Below are 15,900 nucleotides of genomic sequence, written 5' to 3' on the forward strand. Positions count from 1 at the left end.
CTATGTATGCGCAGTGTTGGCTTTTGGATTCGGGTGCATCATTTCATGTGACACCCTATAGAGATTGGTTTCATATCTATCGTACCATCTCTAGTTCTGTGCGTCTTGGTGATGACATGTCTCTTAACATTATGGGCATTGGAGATGTTAGGATGCAGTTTCCTTCTGGTAGTTCTTTTGTTTTCCATGATGTACGCCATGCACCTGCGTTGACTCACAGGCTTATGTTAGTTGGACAGCTTGATGCTGCAAGGTATTTTGTGTCTTTTGGAGACTCTGCATGGAAGATTACTCGTGGCAGGCTTGTGCTTGCAAGAGGTGTCAAGTTTGGCAACCTCTATCCCTTACTTGTATTTAGAGCTACCTTGAATCATGTTTTGTCTGTGGAATCTATCCCCCATGTATCCCTTTGGCATGCTCGTTTGGGACACATGTCCCTTAAAGGAATGAAAATGCTCCGTGCTTTGTAGTATCTTCTGTCTTTTGACTCTTCACATTTTGATTCTTGTGATCATTGTTTGTATGGCAGGTATACTAGAAATACACATAAAAAGTCTAGTAAGAAACGCATGGGTGAGCCCTTGGCTCTTGTGCACTCATATGTATGTGGGCCCATGCCCTATCAGTCACTTAGTGGACAAAGTATTTTGTTACTTTCATAGATGATTACTCACGTAAGGTTTGGGCTTATCCCATAAAGAGAAAATCCGATGTCCAATACATATTTCTCAGGGTAAGAAGGCTTTGCCATGCAAGTGGCTATACAAGCTGAAAAGTATCCATGGACACCCCAAGCCAGCATATAAGGTTCGATTGGTTACTAAGGGTTTTAAGCAGGAGCATGGTGTTGACTTTGATGAAGTCTTTTCTCATGTGGTCAAGATGACCACCCTATGCTTAGTCTTGGCTTTGGTTGCACAGCTTGACTTAGACTTGTACCAGATGGATGTTAATACAGCTTTTTTACATGGGGACTTGTATGATGAGATTTACATGGAGTAGTCTAAGGGCTTTGCAGACCCTGGTAGGGAACACCTAGTGTGCAAGCTAAAGAAGAGTCTATATGGCTTGAAGCAGGCACCTAGGGAATGGTACCATAAGTTTGATGCATTCATGCAGTCACAGGGCTACAGCCGCAGTGCTATGGATCCGTGCTTGTACAGAAGAAAGCCCGTGACGGTTCTGATTTTGATACTCTATGTGGATGACATGCTTTTAGCAGGGACAACTCATGAGGAGCTAGATGCTCTTAAGGCTCAACTTAAGAAGAGCATTGAGATGAAAGATCTAGAATAGGCCTCTCATGTACTTGGTATGCGCATTACCCTTGACAGATCTTAGGGACTACTCTATTTGTCACAGAGGGAGTACATTCATAAAGTCCTTGAGCGCTTCCGTATGCAAGATGTTGAGCCTATTGCCTGTCCATTACCTTCTCATGTGAAGGTTTGTCAGGCCGATTATCTACAGATAGATGAGCAGAGGGCCGAGATGGCCGAGATTCCCTATGCATCAACCATGGGGTCATGATAGCCACCCGTCCAGATATTGCTTTTGCAGTTGGGGTTGTGGTACGTTATATGGCTACACATGGCAAGAAACATCGGATGTCGTGAAGGGTATCATGAGGTACCTGAAGGGCACAACAGATATGTGTATTTGCTATGGCAGCCACAGGATACAGGAGTCGAGCGTACACTAACTCTGATTATGCAAGATATGCAGATAGTAGGAAGTCCACTTCTGGCTATGTGTTCACTTATGCTGGAGGGGCTATCTCTTGGATATCTAGGGCGCAGAAGTATATCGCCCTTTTTACTACAGAGGCCGAGTATATTGTAGCCACAGAGGCTTGCAAGGAGGCTATCTGGTTAGGCCGTTTGATTGTAGACCTTGGTATCACAGATGCTATGCCTACATTGCATTTGGATTCTATGAGTGCCATTCAGTTGGCCAAGAATTCGGTCTTCCATGCGAAGACGAAACATATTGAGGTGTGATATCACTTCATTCGCGAGGTCATTGATGACAGTTTTGTTGACCTTGTCAAGATTTCAACTGAGCAGAATCCTGCAGACTTTCTCATGAAGAGTCTCACTACAGACCGCTTTGCCTTCCTCAAGCGATTGATGGGCGTTGGATGAGATTATGTCTTTTTCCTTATCCTATTGTACATGTGTACATGTTGTACTGTCTTTTCTTTTCTTTTCTCTCTCACTAGGGCAGATTCGCCTTTAAGTGGGAGGTTGTTGGGGGTAAAGGCACCTCTGCCTAGCCGCCTGTGTATTACTACACTGACAGTACCCACCACTGCACACTGTAGTAGGTGGCGGGCGCCTATCACTGTCATTTATTCTTTATTCTTTTAGTGGCAATTTGAATAAAGGAAGGCCCGGCCACACATTGTGGTTGTTGGAGTTCCCACTTTTTGAGTCTTACTCTCTTTTGCTCTTACTGTCCATCTGCCATAACTCTCATCGCCAAGCTTCTTCCTCCTGGGTTCTACTTCTCTTTCAACTGAAAATTGAGTTAAAATCACTAAGGTGAGTAGACATTGCAGTACCCTCTTTCATATGCAAATTCATGAGTTTCTTCACCCAGTAGACTTTGCTTACATCACTCTGCTGGGAATATAATTCTTCCAATCGCTTCTAAATGTCGTAAGCAGAATCAAACCCTTCAATGTTAAACAAAAAGCATCAGAAATTGATAGCTCAATGGTTGAGCATGTAGGCTCATTTATCTCATCCCAATCGTCCTGCTTTACATCAGCTGGTTTTGTTCCCTTTACTTTAATCGGCTTTGCTTGCTTCTTCTGCAACAAGATATTATAGCACTGCTTCTGAAAAAATGCAAGGTTGTGTGCTCCTTCAAGCTTCTTGATATGCATAAGATGATTGTCACTGTCGCTAGCCATGATTGGCAGTCAAAAAATTGTATGACAATAAACGACAGTTAGGAATGGAAGCTCCAAAATCCACTCAATTGTATGTTAGGAATGTCCACAAGTATGTAGCAGCAAGAACATACATCAGTTCATTGCCCAATATGCCTCAAAAGCATTCAATGATAGTAAACATACCAATTTCCTGACAAACACAGAGTGCAATCTTGAAATTCCCGATGATAAAGGTGGCTATCCTGCAATTTGGGAGTCTTGACATTTAAGAAAAATCCATCATGAAAATTCAAAACCAAAATAACCTCTCAGACCGACTGAGATGGAGCTTTAAAGATCATGCAAAGCTGCTCAAAACATCACCATAATGTTCTTGCATAGAAACATATCAAATTTTCTGTCAGTGAGGTATGCTGTCCTGAATGTGCAAGAAACTGTCCTGAATGTACAGCAATAGACATGTAGGTAAAGGTGATCCAAAAATGAGTTTTAATCATTGCTCAAATGCATTCTAAAATCAAATCCAAGCATGTAGCAACATGAATACTTGGTTTAGAATGCCTGATACCAAGTCTAGAAACAAGACATAATGCATAGATAGTCAAAATGTCATTCAACCCAAGCAGAATGATGACTCTAATCACCCCAAAATGATCTCTAATCATGGACATAACATCTCCAAGTCATATAACACCAACTATGCATCAGATAGTCATCACATAAGTGAATCATAAGCATTATTTATTCAAGAAATAGTTGTTGCCTTGTTTATTATAGATATGAATACTTTGTAATTCAAACTTGAAGTTGAATGTATATCAGCCCCAAGTGTAATACTACACTTCAATGCTCAATGCTAAGCAGTAGATGCAAAGTTTGGAGCACATCCATGATGCCAAATGAAGAGGAGCAGCTCTGTTGTAGGTCTTGAGCATGCTGAAAACCAGATTTGCATACCCACACTGATGACGCCTTCAACCCTAAAGAGATTGGAATGCTGGTCCAAGTGGTGGAGATGATCCAGAGGGTCCCCAAGGGGCCAATGATGGCTACCAACAAGCTCAAATAAAGAGGGAAGCTTCAAGCTTCAAGAAGAAGCTTCAAACCTTGCTGCCCCTATCTGGAGACTCTTCTCATAGTGAACTCTTCTTCAACTTCAAGCTCCTGCACCTAAAGAAATGCCAAGCTCCTAATTGCCTGAACCAAGCTCTAGTACCACTTTGTTGAGTTAGCTAAAATGGAGCTTCTATGTAGAGATGCATGTTGAGAGAGAGAAGAGATAGAGACACATGATTTGTGGTACTGAAGAGTGTACCTCAATAATGTTTTAGATAGGTATATGTACTATGTAAAACCTGGCCCTTACAAGCAAACACAGACACTGCGCTTTATCCCAACATATTTGTTGCATAATCCATGACTTATTGTGTGAACATATACATATGGTACTAGCTGCATTGTGCTTAGTAGATAGATGGGAGGATACTAATGTGTATTGTGTTATGATGAGCAAATAATTAGATGGAGTAAGTGGAATTATTTTCTTGGAGTGTTTTGTGCATGGAATTTATGCACTGTTTAGCATTAAAAAAATATTACTAAAAATATTACATTTTGTATGTGCTTATTAGTATAAGGACTTTGCATACACACATGCATAAATAGCTTTATTTTTTATGTATTTATTAGATTAACAAATACATTTTTTTGTAAGCCTTTTAGAATAGAGCGTGTTTTTGTTTATTTGTACCAAAAGCAAGTCGTGCAAAGTGAGAAAAAGCAAGGAACACAAAAATGATGCTTTTAGTGTATTTCTAGGCACAAAAGCTTACTTTAATATTATGAATATACGCATGGGGGAGATGCTCACCCATGCATAGGAGGAGATTGTACCCAATCTTGTGTTATGGAAGCTCGTGGTGTTTTCTTCTCTTATGCTATTTGTTCATTCTCTATTTTATTCTCAATTTTGGTTCTATTCTATGGTGACGGCAAGCAACCCCTTTATCTGTGTAAAGGTCTTTGAGTTGCTTGCGAATGTAAGAAACACATGCCTCATTGTGTACATGATATAGACAAGCAAGTTGATCCTTGCTTCTTGGATGACTTACATGATCGGATATGATGAGTGATTTCTCCCTCTAACAATAAAGTTAGGATGGTAGACAATGAAGGATGAAGCTCCATGAAAATGGCGATGAGTGATTTCTCCCTCTAACGATAAAGTTAGGATGGTAGACAATGAAGGATGAAGCTCCATGAAAATGGCTACAAGGACATGTTTTTCAAGAGCAATGACTATGGTGAAGTTGTCTATGGTTCCACTACTAGCCCATGTAAGATGAATTCTATGAGAAAAACAAAGACAATGATGATCATTAAACTAAACTAAATATGATGAATCAAAGTCCCACAATGATGTGCTAAAATGTGCAAAATGCCTTCAAACAGAAAATCCTAAGATTAACTATACTAAGAGTCCTAAGAAACTCGATCCTAACTATGTTAGGCATATTATATATCTTAATTGTCCTAAGTGATAGCTAGTGTAGCTAGGAAGCTTGTACTAAGGTACGAATGCTAGGCATATTAGTTGTTGTAATTGTCCTAAGTGTATAGCTAGTGGAGGTAGAAAGCTTGTACCAAGGTACAAATGGCATCAATGGATAGCTTGTGAGATGGCCATCAAGTAGAGGGGTCCAACAACTTGGAGTCCATGGGCAAGAGCCTACAATATATGCCTATCTTGGCTTAAAAGGATGAAGTCTCCCTACATTTGGGCTACTTTACTAAAATATTTTATTGACAAAGATAGACTCCTGTGACTAGGATTGACATTATCCATTGCAAAGGTGTCTAAGTTAATGTTGTTTTTCAAGCTTGGAACAATTCTCTTTGAGTGTACTCGGATTGGAGTTGGTGATAGGAGGAGAGACCCATCAAGTCAATCTAGATGACATCTTAAGCTCTCAAAGGATAAGTGTTTTTGATTACGAACTATCCTAGACTAGTTAAAGCTATTTGCATGAAGATCCTTAGAGATGTTAGGATATCTAGGATTTCAAACACTTAGGATCTATAGATATAGATTGAGTGAAAAGGCTACTTAATTTGATGCACAAATAGAAGGAATGGTATTTTGCTATTATGAGTAGAAAAAAAGATGATTGTCCATCTTCACGTTATGAGAGAAGAGATTGCTTTACCAAATATCTAGTAGCCCCATTAAGAAACCACTTCTTAAATGCAAAATTAAAAAAAGACCAAAAGAGAGGCGATAACTCTATTTTCATCAAAGTTAAAGAGAAATAGAAAAAGAAATATCCCCTAGCTCCAAAACATGGAGGAATAGAGCAATACCCTCCCCTATTTTAGGAGTGTAGAGAAGCACAAGCTTTGTTGAGGAAGATTGAGAGATGGCTTGACAATGCTCACTTCAATAGCAACATTACCTTTAGATTTAGGATTCTCGATGATCAAGATACATGGGACTAGGAGGCTTAGAAATTATGGCAAATTTATACAACAATAACTTTAAGAGCTATTTGGTGCTTTAGAAATGGTCTCATAATTCATGGTAGAATTAGAAAAAGTAGATCCTTGTCTGAGATCAAATGTGAAGTTGTTGCCTTTTTGGGTGAACTTAAGTGTGAAAGGCCGAGTTTCAAAGTTGCTTTTATGAGGCTTAAAATAGACTGATATTACCCATGTTTTGCCCATGGTTGTATGCAAATGCATATATACCTAATGGTGATATGAAAATTACCCATGTTTTGCTCATGGTTGTATGCAAATGCATATACACCTAATGGTGATATGAATATCACTATTAATACTTAATGCTCATGAAACTAATTTTTAGTAGCAAATACAAAACCCTTTAGTGGAAAGATTTGGAGGGATTTCTAAACCAAATGACATGTACTTGCTACTGTTATTGATGAAAATTTTGAAAAGTTCAAGGTTTTCATTATTCATCTTTAAAATGTGAAAGTTGTTTAGGGTTGTTATTTGAATCACAACCCCCATTGGAAATTCAATTTATAATTTAAACCTAGATTTAGGGATCGAACTCACATAGCCATAATACTCAACCCACTCGATCCAGTTGAATTATAACCCCGTTGGCAATTCAATTATATTTGGACGCGAATGGATTTGTGCCTTCGGGGATTCGGATGTTGGGATCGAACTCATAGCCATAATACTCAACCCACTCGATCTAGTTGAATTACAACCCTAGTGGCTGGATTTGTGGCTTCGGGGATTCGGATGTTAGGAATGAACTGTCACACCCGTTGAAAATGCATGAAAAAAAAAGAGATACACAATGCCCTAAAGAACCTTAGGTTGGTTACACACCAAATGACGGATGCCCACTTTGTAAGCTTTAACCAATCAAAAAACTTATTTGAGGGTTGGCCGTTTGTAGTCCTTTACACACTAGAGAGGACATGACATATTGTTTACCAAGTGAACTCCACGCCCACTTTTGGACGGAGAGTCTCCCTTGCCCACTTTGGAAAGTGGCGGCCAAGGGTGCACTTCTTGCATTTGCAACCAATCAAAAAGTTTATAAATTTGTTATTTTTTATTTTTTTACAAACTATATCTATTTGGTATGTAAAAGTATGACGGCCATGTCCATGCCCAGTTTTAAAAAACGCGTGCCCACACTTTGGGCAGGGGTTAACCTTCAGTCACTTGATGTGTAGCAAAGTGCACACTAACAAGAGTCATTTTTCTCCTGGGAAACATCCAGGAAACTTGGACAAGAAGCTACCAGCACTGAAAAACGTGCTCATTGGTTGATGGGTGGCGGACGAATGGTAAGGAGCCACGTGGCAAACAGCGTTGAAAAGAGAGGCAGTACGATACGCGCAAAGGGCAGTATACATCATTCTCTCGGAGCTGAGGGGGGGTCTTCGTATTCATTTTTCTCTTTCTCTCTCGCTCTCGCTCTCGCTCTCGCGGCGCTCCCCCCGCCAGGGGAGCTCTCTGCTTCTCTGGTCTATCTCTCTCGCTCCCTCCCTCCGTTCCCCCCCCGCCCCATCCTGTCTGGGCTTCCGTCTCCATCTTCTTCCTCCATAGCCTTTGGCCGCAGCCTATCACGAGTAACAAGCCCAAAGCTTCGATCTTTCCTTTGTTCCTTCTTAGGGTTTTGATGCTTCACAGTCCCCTGACTCTCTGTCGATTTCTATGTTCCCCCCCATCTACAATCATTTTCCCCAGCCTCCCCCCCTCGCGACCTTCCCCCTTTGACCTTTGTAGTCTCCCCCATTCGCCCTTTCTGTTTCTTCCCGACTACCTTGCATTTGCCTCGCCTCAGCACGTGTACTGCCTCTGTAACCCTGATCTCCTCTCCTTTAGGGTTGCAGAAACCGGGGAGCCTGGTTCGCCCCATAGCCCTTGTAGCCTAGGCTGTAACTCGCACACTGTACTTTTGTGCATAACCCTGTTCCCCTCCATAAATTCTCTCCTTTCGACTGTGTACCTCGTTGTAACAGTGCCTCCCCTATCTCCCTGTTTGTTCTTTCTCTGCAGCCCCTATTCCTCTTTGAGAAAGTAAAAAAATTGAATCTCTTTGTTCTGTCTTTCTTCTTGTTCGAGTGAAATTTTCCCTTCTGCTCCACATTTGAAACAAGGCATCGTGCATCTGTGTATTAGTCCTGTCCGTCTGTAATAATTTTTATTGGACCATCACTGTATATTGGATCCTCCGGTTCTCGGCTACTACATGGGACGCGCACTCTTGCCTCCGGGTTTTCGCTTCCACCCAACAGACGAGGAGCTGGTGATTCACTATCTCAAGAGAAAGGCAAGTGGACGGAAACTTGCGGATGGAGTTATTGGAGAAGTTGACATCTACAAATATGAGCCCTGGGATCTACCTGGTACGTGTTTAATTTCTTTCTTGCTTTCTTTCAACGGCGGAGTTCTGGTATTTGCTTGTTGTTTTCTCTATAGTTGTCTTGTGTCTCCCTGACTTCAAAACGATGATTGTTTTAACAATGTGGTGCTTATGCTCTGTGCTCTTCTTATGGTACAGAACCCCCAGAGACTCTTCTAAAACTTTTTGGGTGGTGTTATGCTTGATCCTGTCTGTTTGTCTTGGTGCAGCAAGTTCTTCAACTTGTTTTTCCTCTGGTTTGCCGTAATACTTTAAATGCTCCGTTTTTCAACATGAACGTGAGGCCAACACACTCCTCATTTCTATCTGACACATCTCAGAGTGCCTGCCTGCCACGAAATACTGGAATTCTGTTGTGGGATGCTTTGATATGTTGTGAGCTTGTTTCAGTTTTGGATTACCAAAATTTCTTCTTCTGTTAACCAGGTTTTGAATTGCCATTGTGCTAAATATCTCTCCTTATCGCAGGGATGTCTATTCTGGAGAGTAATGACCCAGAGTGGTATTTCTTCAGTGCACCAGACAAGAAATATCCTCATGGTTCCCGCACCAGCAGAACAACAGTAGCAGGCTATTGGAAGGCAACTGGAAAGGATCGAAAAGTCTGCTCTGGTTCCTCTACTGTAGGTGTGAAGAAGACCCTTGTTTTCTATAGAGGACGTGTTCCTAATGGGGAACGGACAGACTGGTTAATGCATGAGTATAGGCTAGATGAAGAGGTGGAAAAAAGGATATCAAATTTTCAACCGTATGTATTGTGCCGAGTACGCCAGAAGGGTGGCCCTGGACCAAGGAATGGAGAACAGTATGGTGCACCTGTATTTGATGATGCAGAAGAAACCGAGTCCTCAAACTGTCCTATGAACCTTCCTGGTCTTTCTGAAAGCAAAGCTTCTCAGGAGCTTCTTGATGTGCCTAGCAAAAAGAACATTGGAGAAGCATTACCAGCCTCAGATTCATGGGATTTTGTAGGAGTGGACACATTGGGTTTGGGAAGTGAGCTGGGTAATCTTCTTGAGTCTTTCTGTTTGCCAGAGGACCTTCCACCTTTTGAGGCTAACACTATTTCAAGTCAGGTTCAAACAGGTGGACAACATCTACAATCAGAGAGTTCTTTCTTTTGTCACTTTGATAGTCGAAGTTTTGAATCTTCATTGGTCTTGCAATGTGATTCAGATATACTTGTCGATGGCAGCAACAGCTTTCATGATTTACTACACCCTTCTTCTGAAGAACCAGACATATTGGAAGAGATTCTTAACATTGCTGTTGGTCAAGGCAAGTATGACCTTCCGGTATCTGGTACTGTGAATGCGACAGCAGAACTTGGTTCTTACTGCCAGGAGGTGACTGATAACGACTTTGTTGATGGATTTATAGAGCTGGCTGACCTAGAAATTTCCGAAAGCGAGTTTGCATTGCCAGAGTCATGTTTTCTACTTAAAGTAGATCAGCCAGATGAATTTGAGAGTGGGATCCAAACACGCACTCCTAGGTGGAATACAGTGGAGCAACATGAATTAGGTGCAATAGCTCACAGAGCTCGTTTGCAGATCCCTGCTCCTGTTGTCATGTCTAAGGACCTGGCAGAAAGTAGACCTAGGACTGAAGCCCAGAGTTTTGAAACTTACAGGTCTAATGGGCTCTACCCCCGTGCTATGGAGGTGAGGAAAAATACTTGTGCCCTTGTTAACTTGGCGTGTCCTCCTAAGGTTTTTCATTCCACCTGAGTAGTTTCTTTTATAAAAAAGCTTATAAAGTAGAAGTATTTTGGGATCATTGTGTACCTAATATCCTCGTTTCCTCTGGTTAAGGCCACTTTTTAAAGGCCACCAGGCAGAACCAGAGGATGCTACTGCGGGCTCTGAGAGATGTTTTGCCTGGATCTTGTGGGACTATATTGTTCACGGATTTGGGTGACACTCCGCCCTGGTGTTTTGCATATTTCATATGACTAATGATAAACTGAGGAAGTAAGTTGTATTTCACAGGTATCAGTGCATTTGCCTGGCGATAGGAATGGTATAATAGTACACAATACAGTAAATGGATGGAGTGGGAATGGAGCCAGCTCTCCTGACACAGCTTTAGGTATAATTTCATATTATGGACATATTTCTGGAATATCTTTGCCATGTGAAGTGTATGTTCTAAATACAGACATATTGGTAATGCAGGTTTTGGTTTACCTCCATTGCTCTCAGAATCTGCTTGTGAGCAAGTGCCTGCTCTGTCCTTCCTGGCAGTTAGGGAGTCAGTAGGAGGGGCTAGGAGATCTGTTCTTGAGGCGCTGCAAAACGATTCTTCTTGCACTGATAATCATGTCCTTGAACTGGGTAATAGGAAGGCCCTTACAGTAGAAAAAGCTTCTCATTCTGCAAAAGACTATATTCCAGCAGCAACTGAATTTGCAATCAAAGGTAGGCATCCTACATCATCAGAGCCGATGCCGAACAGTTTTGCAGGTTCAGTTCATGGTATCGATGCACACTTCACTTCGACTGGATCTTCATACTCAGAGTTACCATCACAGTCATCTGGCCCATTTTCAAGATTGTTTTTAGGTTTTCTTAGCCGGCTTCCAGCCAAGTCTGCACTTGCTGCAGAGTTACCCGAAGACCTGAAACTGCTAAAATCTGTTCTCAAGCCACATGTTATCTCAGAGCATGTGTCTGCTCCTGGTATCTTCAGAGTTCATACAGAGCAGTCATCTTCATATCGACCTTGTTCAAGGATGGCTGCATCTCAGTTGTTTTCCAAAGCCAAGTCCAAGAAAATTCTGGAAGAGGAAGAGTCTGATGCGCACTTTGAAATGCCCAAGGGTCCATCTAGCGGTGGTTCTCTGATACTTTCAGGCAAAGATATACTTAAGAGCGTGTCTAATATCCGAAGTGGTGGACTCCGGCTTATTATTCGCATAGCCACATCTGCTTTGATTTTTGCCTGTCTGCTACGTGGATTCTGGAGACTGACAAGAAGTGCACTTATCATATTCTAGGCTGATGCCACAAAATTGAAATGCCTATCCTGTGGGGTCTTCACGGAGGAAAACCTTGATTAATTATCAAAGGATTTGTGGGTCATATTCTAGGCTGATGTTTATGTAATTGGAATGCCTATTCTGTGGGTTCTCAGCTGAAAATCTGATTATCATGTGGAGTACTTATAGGTTTTACGAGCCTCAATGATACATACATACTTTATCATCGGCAATGATATGCAGTCTATCTTCAAGTAAAGTATGTTGCTGCAATATTTAGAGGCATTGGAGTTATTCTAGTTAAGAAACATCTCTAAACGTGCCTCATGCTTTGTTTTTGAAGAAACATGTTACATCAAAATATAAAAGGATATGTACAGCTATTTTTAATTTTAATTGATCAGCAAACTTTGAAGGTTAGGGCTTTCCTTCAAAGATGACGTTTACAAATAGACTTTGTAATGTGCACGAGGGAGGTTTTAGGACGGGTATTGAGCAGCCTGCCATTGGTCCCAAGGGAGGTTTCAAGGATAGGGACAGTGATCAGCCTCTTTTTGGGGTTTAGCCTCAAGCCCTTACTTCTAGCCATCTTACATGTGCCAATTAACTTCATCTTAGTCCGGGTGCAGGCAGATTCTTTATGATAAGTAGCAGCTTTGTCATCCTGACTAAACCAAACAGTCAAAATGTAGTGGGATCTGATCCAATTCCTGAATTCGTGTAAGCATACTAGACTCTAAAGAATGAGCTCCGTTGTATTGAGCTTTGAAGGGTGAGCCATATGTAATCAACAGTGGATAGAGAGATGGGAAAGTAATAGGCAGTGAATAAAGTCTTTACCTAATTGATTGGCTTGCAAGAGATGATATGGGAAATACATGTTCATGCTGCACTTGGAGCACATGGTAAATTGATAGGTAGTGAAGAAAGTGCAAACCTGATCAATTGGCTTGCAATTGATGAGGTGGGGGATGGCCTCTGTTCTCCAGTCTGAGCTTGGAGCAAATGCCTTTACTAATCTTTGGCTTTGAGAATTGTCCAGAATTCCTCTTGAATAATAAGCCAATGAAGGGTGGAGAGTTTGGCTTGGATGTGGTATCCCCGGTGATACAGTGAAACTGGAACTCCCATTTGGCAACATTCTAGCCTGAGATTCCAGCACTTGTTGAGATCGTGGGCAAGAAAACTGAGATCATTCCCCTTTGGGAAGGGGAAGAAGAGTGGCTTACTTCCCTTGTAGGAGAAGGCTCTAAGGATATTGTTAATTCGGACGACTCTCCCAATGCAGGGTTCCAAAATTTTCCCAAATTCTTCCCAACAGCTAATGCAAGGGGCCCCAATCCTCAAAATCCTATCTTTTTGTTTGCTGCAAATATTAATGTATATCAATGTATTATATTATATTATATTAATGGAAATATTTACATCAGCATTGCAGAAGAGGTTCAGCCAAAGACTGGTATGACTCTAGAGAGCAGCTTGAATGCTGCTTTTACAAACTTGGAGAGTACCACTTACTATTATCAAAACTGCTAAAACCTCATTCCTGTATTTAGCAACGATTCACTTAATATCTAATTTATCCTTTGGCTTTGGAGACTTTGTTTGTTTTCCACTGGATGTTTTTGTGGACTATGGCCTTCCACACTTTTAGGGCCTCTTCACCCAAATCGGCTTGATCTTCAAAAAGTGCAGTGTTCATCGTTAGATGGGCTTTAAAGATTGCCTTGTTAAGTCAATCCATTTTTCTTCTTCACCTTGGGATGATTCCAAGACCTAGACGGTGACTCTCTCACCAACATAGTACACAAAAGGGGAGAGTTTCAAGACCATCTTCAAACAATCTTGATTTAGTATCTTTTTCATCGCGATCCTCCGTAACACATGGATTTTTAACTTTAAGCCTGTGTTTGCCTTCAAAATACTCAACCTACTTCTCAACTACTTGCTCACCTAACTATTGCTCAAGAATTTCTTCTTCCAAGCTACTTGTGTCCAGGGATTTCAAATCTTGTAACTTTTAGGTTAGTACTTCAACCACCGCTCTTTTTCATTTAGATTAAAGGAACATTTAATCTCCACCTCTTCCATTGACGACAATTTTGTTCCACAAATTTTCCCTATGTAGAGACCTCTAATCATGGAGATTGCCATGTTAGATTTCACCACAGGCTCTTGGAAAGCCCCATCTTACTTGCAATAATGTGTGAATCCCCTTTCTTCTTGGGTTTGTGTGTATCACTCCAAAAATTATAAGCACCATCTCCACACCTCCATGAGCCTTTTGACCATGGGATTGTCCTTGCATTTTCATGGACGTTGCTAGAATTGTGTCCATCCATGCAAGGGATGCCCATTCCTCGTGCTTCAATGTCACCCTAGCTATGGTTTCCCATTTACCATCCAAGATTCATTTACCATCCAAGATAAGGTAGGTAGTGGTAGCTTTGCTTTGGAGCCACTCCAATCCTATCCCCCCATTGGTCTTAGCGGAAATGACGAAATTCTAGCCAATGGAGTGGCATGTCTTTATCTTGTTGTTAGATAAAATTTCACATCCTTCTTTCCATTTTGCTCATTGGTGCTTATTGAAAGGAGCAACCACTCCTACAAACATGGTAATTGGTGTAATGATTTTGTCCACAATTGTCATCCCCCCTTGGTATACTTGTTGGTAGCCCAACAAATTTTTTGATCTTAGTTTTGAATTTCTCACAAAGCCATTTAGCCTTATATTTAGCTAAGCTAAGTGGGCCCTCGAAGTATTTGAATAGTTTTCCAATCTTGATCATTTTAAAGCCCTAGGCCTTCCACCCATTTGTGTGTTTCTATTTATATTGCCGAGGTACAAGCCAAGATTGGTACACAAGGGATTCAAGCAACAAAAAGTCAGAGTTTGGTGAGATCTTCTCACTAGTATTCAAGATGTCTACCCTTTATTCGATACTTGCTTTATCATGTATCTTCTTGCCATAAATGAAATCATCCAAATCTAATTCTCAAAGAGGTAGCCTTGGCTATGAACTTGTATCATGTATCTTCTTGCCATAAATGAAATAATATAAATTTTAATTCTCAAAGAAATAGCATTGGCTATGAATTGTTGAGAAACCCTTCACCCTTTACCCGTAGTTTGTATTTTTATGTTTCTACGGTTTGCGTTTAGGGTTTGCAGCCCCAAAAAGGGGCGCCATCCTAGATTGACTATGCCTATTTATGGGCCGCTCTCTCTCATTCATTCCTTATGAATGATTCACTCAGTCTGTCACCTCTTCTCTCCAGCCTCTCCACTTCCCTCACACCCCTTCAGGAGGACATTGCGGTTCGTGGTTCATGGCTGCATTCATCATCTTCCTTCTTCCTTGTGCTACGGTACCCTTGTTCCCTTGTACCACATTCACTCCATGATTCGGATCTTCATCATTCCATTCGCCAGAGTTTCTTCTTTGTTCTCTTTTCTTCTCCATGTTTGCCGAGTTCACTCTATGTTCCTCCTTGCAAACCCTACTATCTCGCTGGTATGTCATCTTTAGACATGGTATTAGAGCTAGATGTACTCAAACAATAGTAAAGATCCTCCACTCCAGTGAAGGCAAAGACCAGTGTGGCGGGTTCGGTATCCACTTCTCTTCTTATGCTACTGTGTTTTACTATGGCCTTCTACTGCAGCGTTTTGCTATGGTGTTCTATTACTACGTATTACTATTGCATTTTACTGCAATGTTTTACTGTCGTGTTTTACTGCTGTGCATTGGGAGATCCTTTTTCTCCCTCCCACCCTCCCTTATCCAGTTGACCATATTGGTACCATGGCATCTCCACCGACATATTGCCCTTCTACTGGGTGCTCGTACTGCGGCATGAATGGTCATCCCACCGACATATTGCCATTCTACTGGGTGCTCGTACTGCGGCACGAACGGTCATCCCACCGAAGATTGTCGACATCGACCTTTGCTCCCCACCCTTTTGGAGTATATGCGTCTTCCACCATGCACTCCTTGTGCCACCTTTCCTTTTTGGGCCACATAGATTGTTCTACATCGGCTATCAAAGTATTATGCTCAAGGCAATAAGCCACACTCGACGCACACTAAGTCCTTTCGAGCA

The 15,900-nt window shown here is 41.4% G+C and overlaps 1 protein-coding gene across 4 annotated transcripts; it reads left to right on the plus strand.

Annotated features, from left to right (window-relative positions):
* Positions 1 to 7,841: 7,841 nt before the first annotated feature.
* Positions 7,842 to 11,985, plus strand: LOC148029951 (uncharacterized). Of its 4 annotated transcripts, XM_087686237.1 has the most exons (6): positions 7,843 to 8,793; positions 9,279 to 9,896; positions 9,987 to 10,088; positions 10,191 to 10,474; positions 10,802 to 10,901; positions 10,988 to 11,985. In XM_087686237.1, the coding sequence occupies exons 1-6, from the start codon at positions 8,637 to 8,639 to the stop codon at positions 11,806 to 11,808; spliced, it is 2,082 nt and encodes a 693-aa protein (XP_087542363.1). In that variant the 5' UTR covers positions 7,843 to 8,636; the 3' UTR covers positions 11,809 to 11,985. The 4 variants fall into 4 exon arrangements, with proteins under 4 accessions (XP_087542362.1, XP_087542363.1, XP_087542360.1 ...); XM_087686236.1 differs by having other exon boundaries at positions 7,842 to 8,793; positions 9,279 to 10,088; XM_087686235.1 differs by having other exon boundaries at positions 7,844 to 8,793; positions 9,987 to 10,474.
* Positions 11,986 to 15,900: the final 3,915 nt, after the last annotated feature.

Source organism: Lygodium microphyllum, chromosome 10 (genome assembly GCF_053477565.2).
Source record: "Lygodium microphyllum isolate KBCC chromosome 10, Lygodium_microphyllum_v1.1.10, whole genome shotgun sequence".
Lineage (NCBI taxonomy): Eukaryota > Viridiplantae > Streptophyta > Polypodiopsida > Schizaeales > Lygodiaceae > Lygodium > Lygodium microphyllum.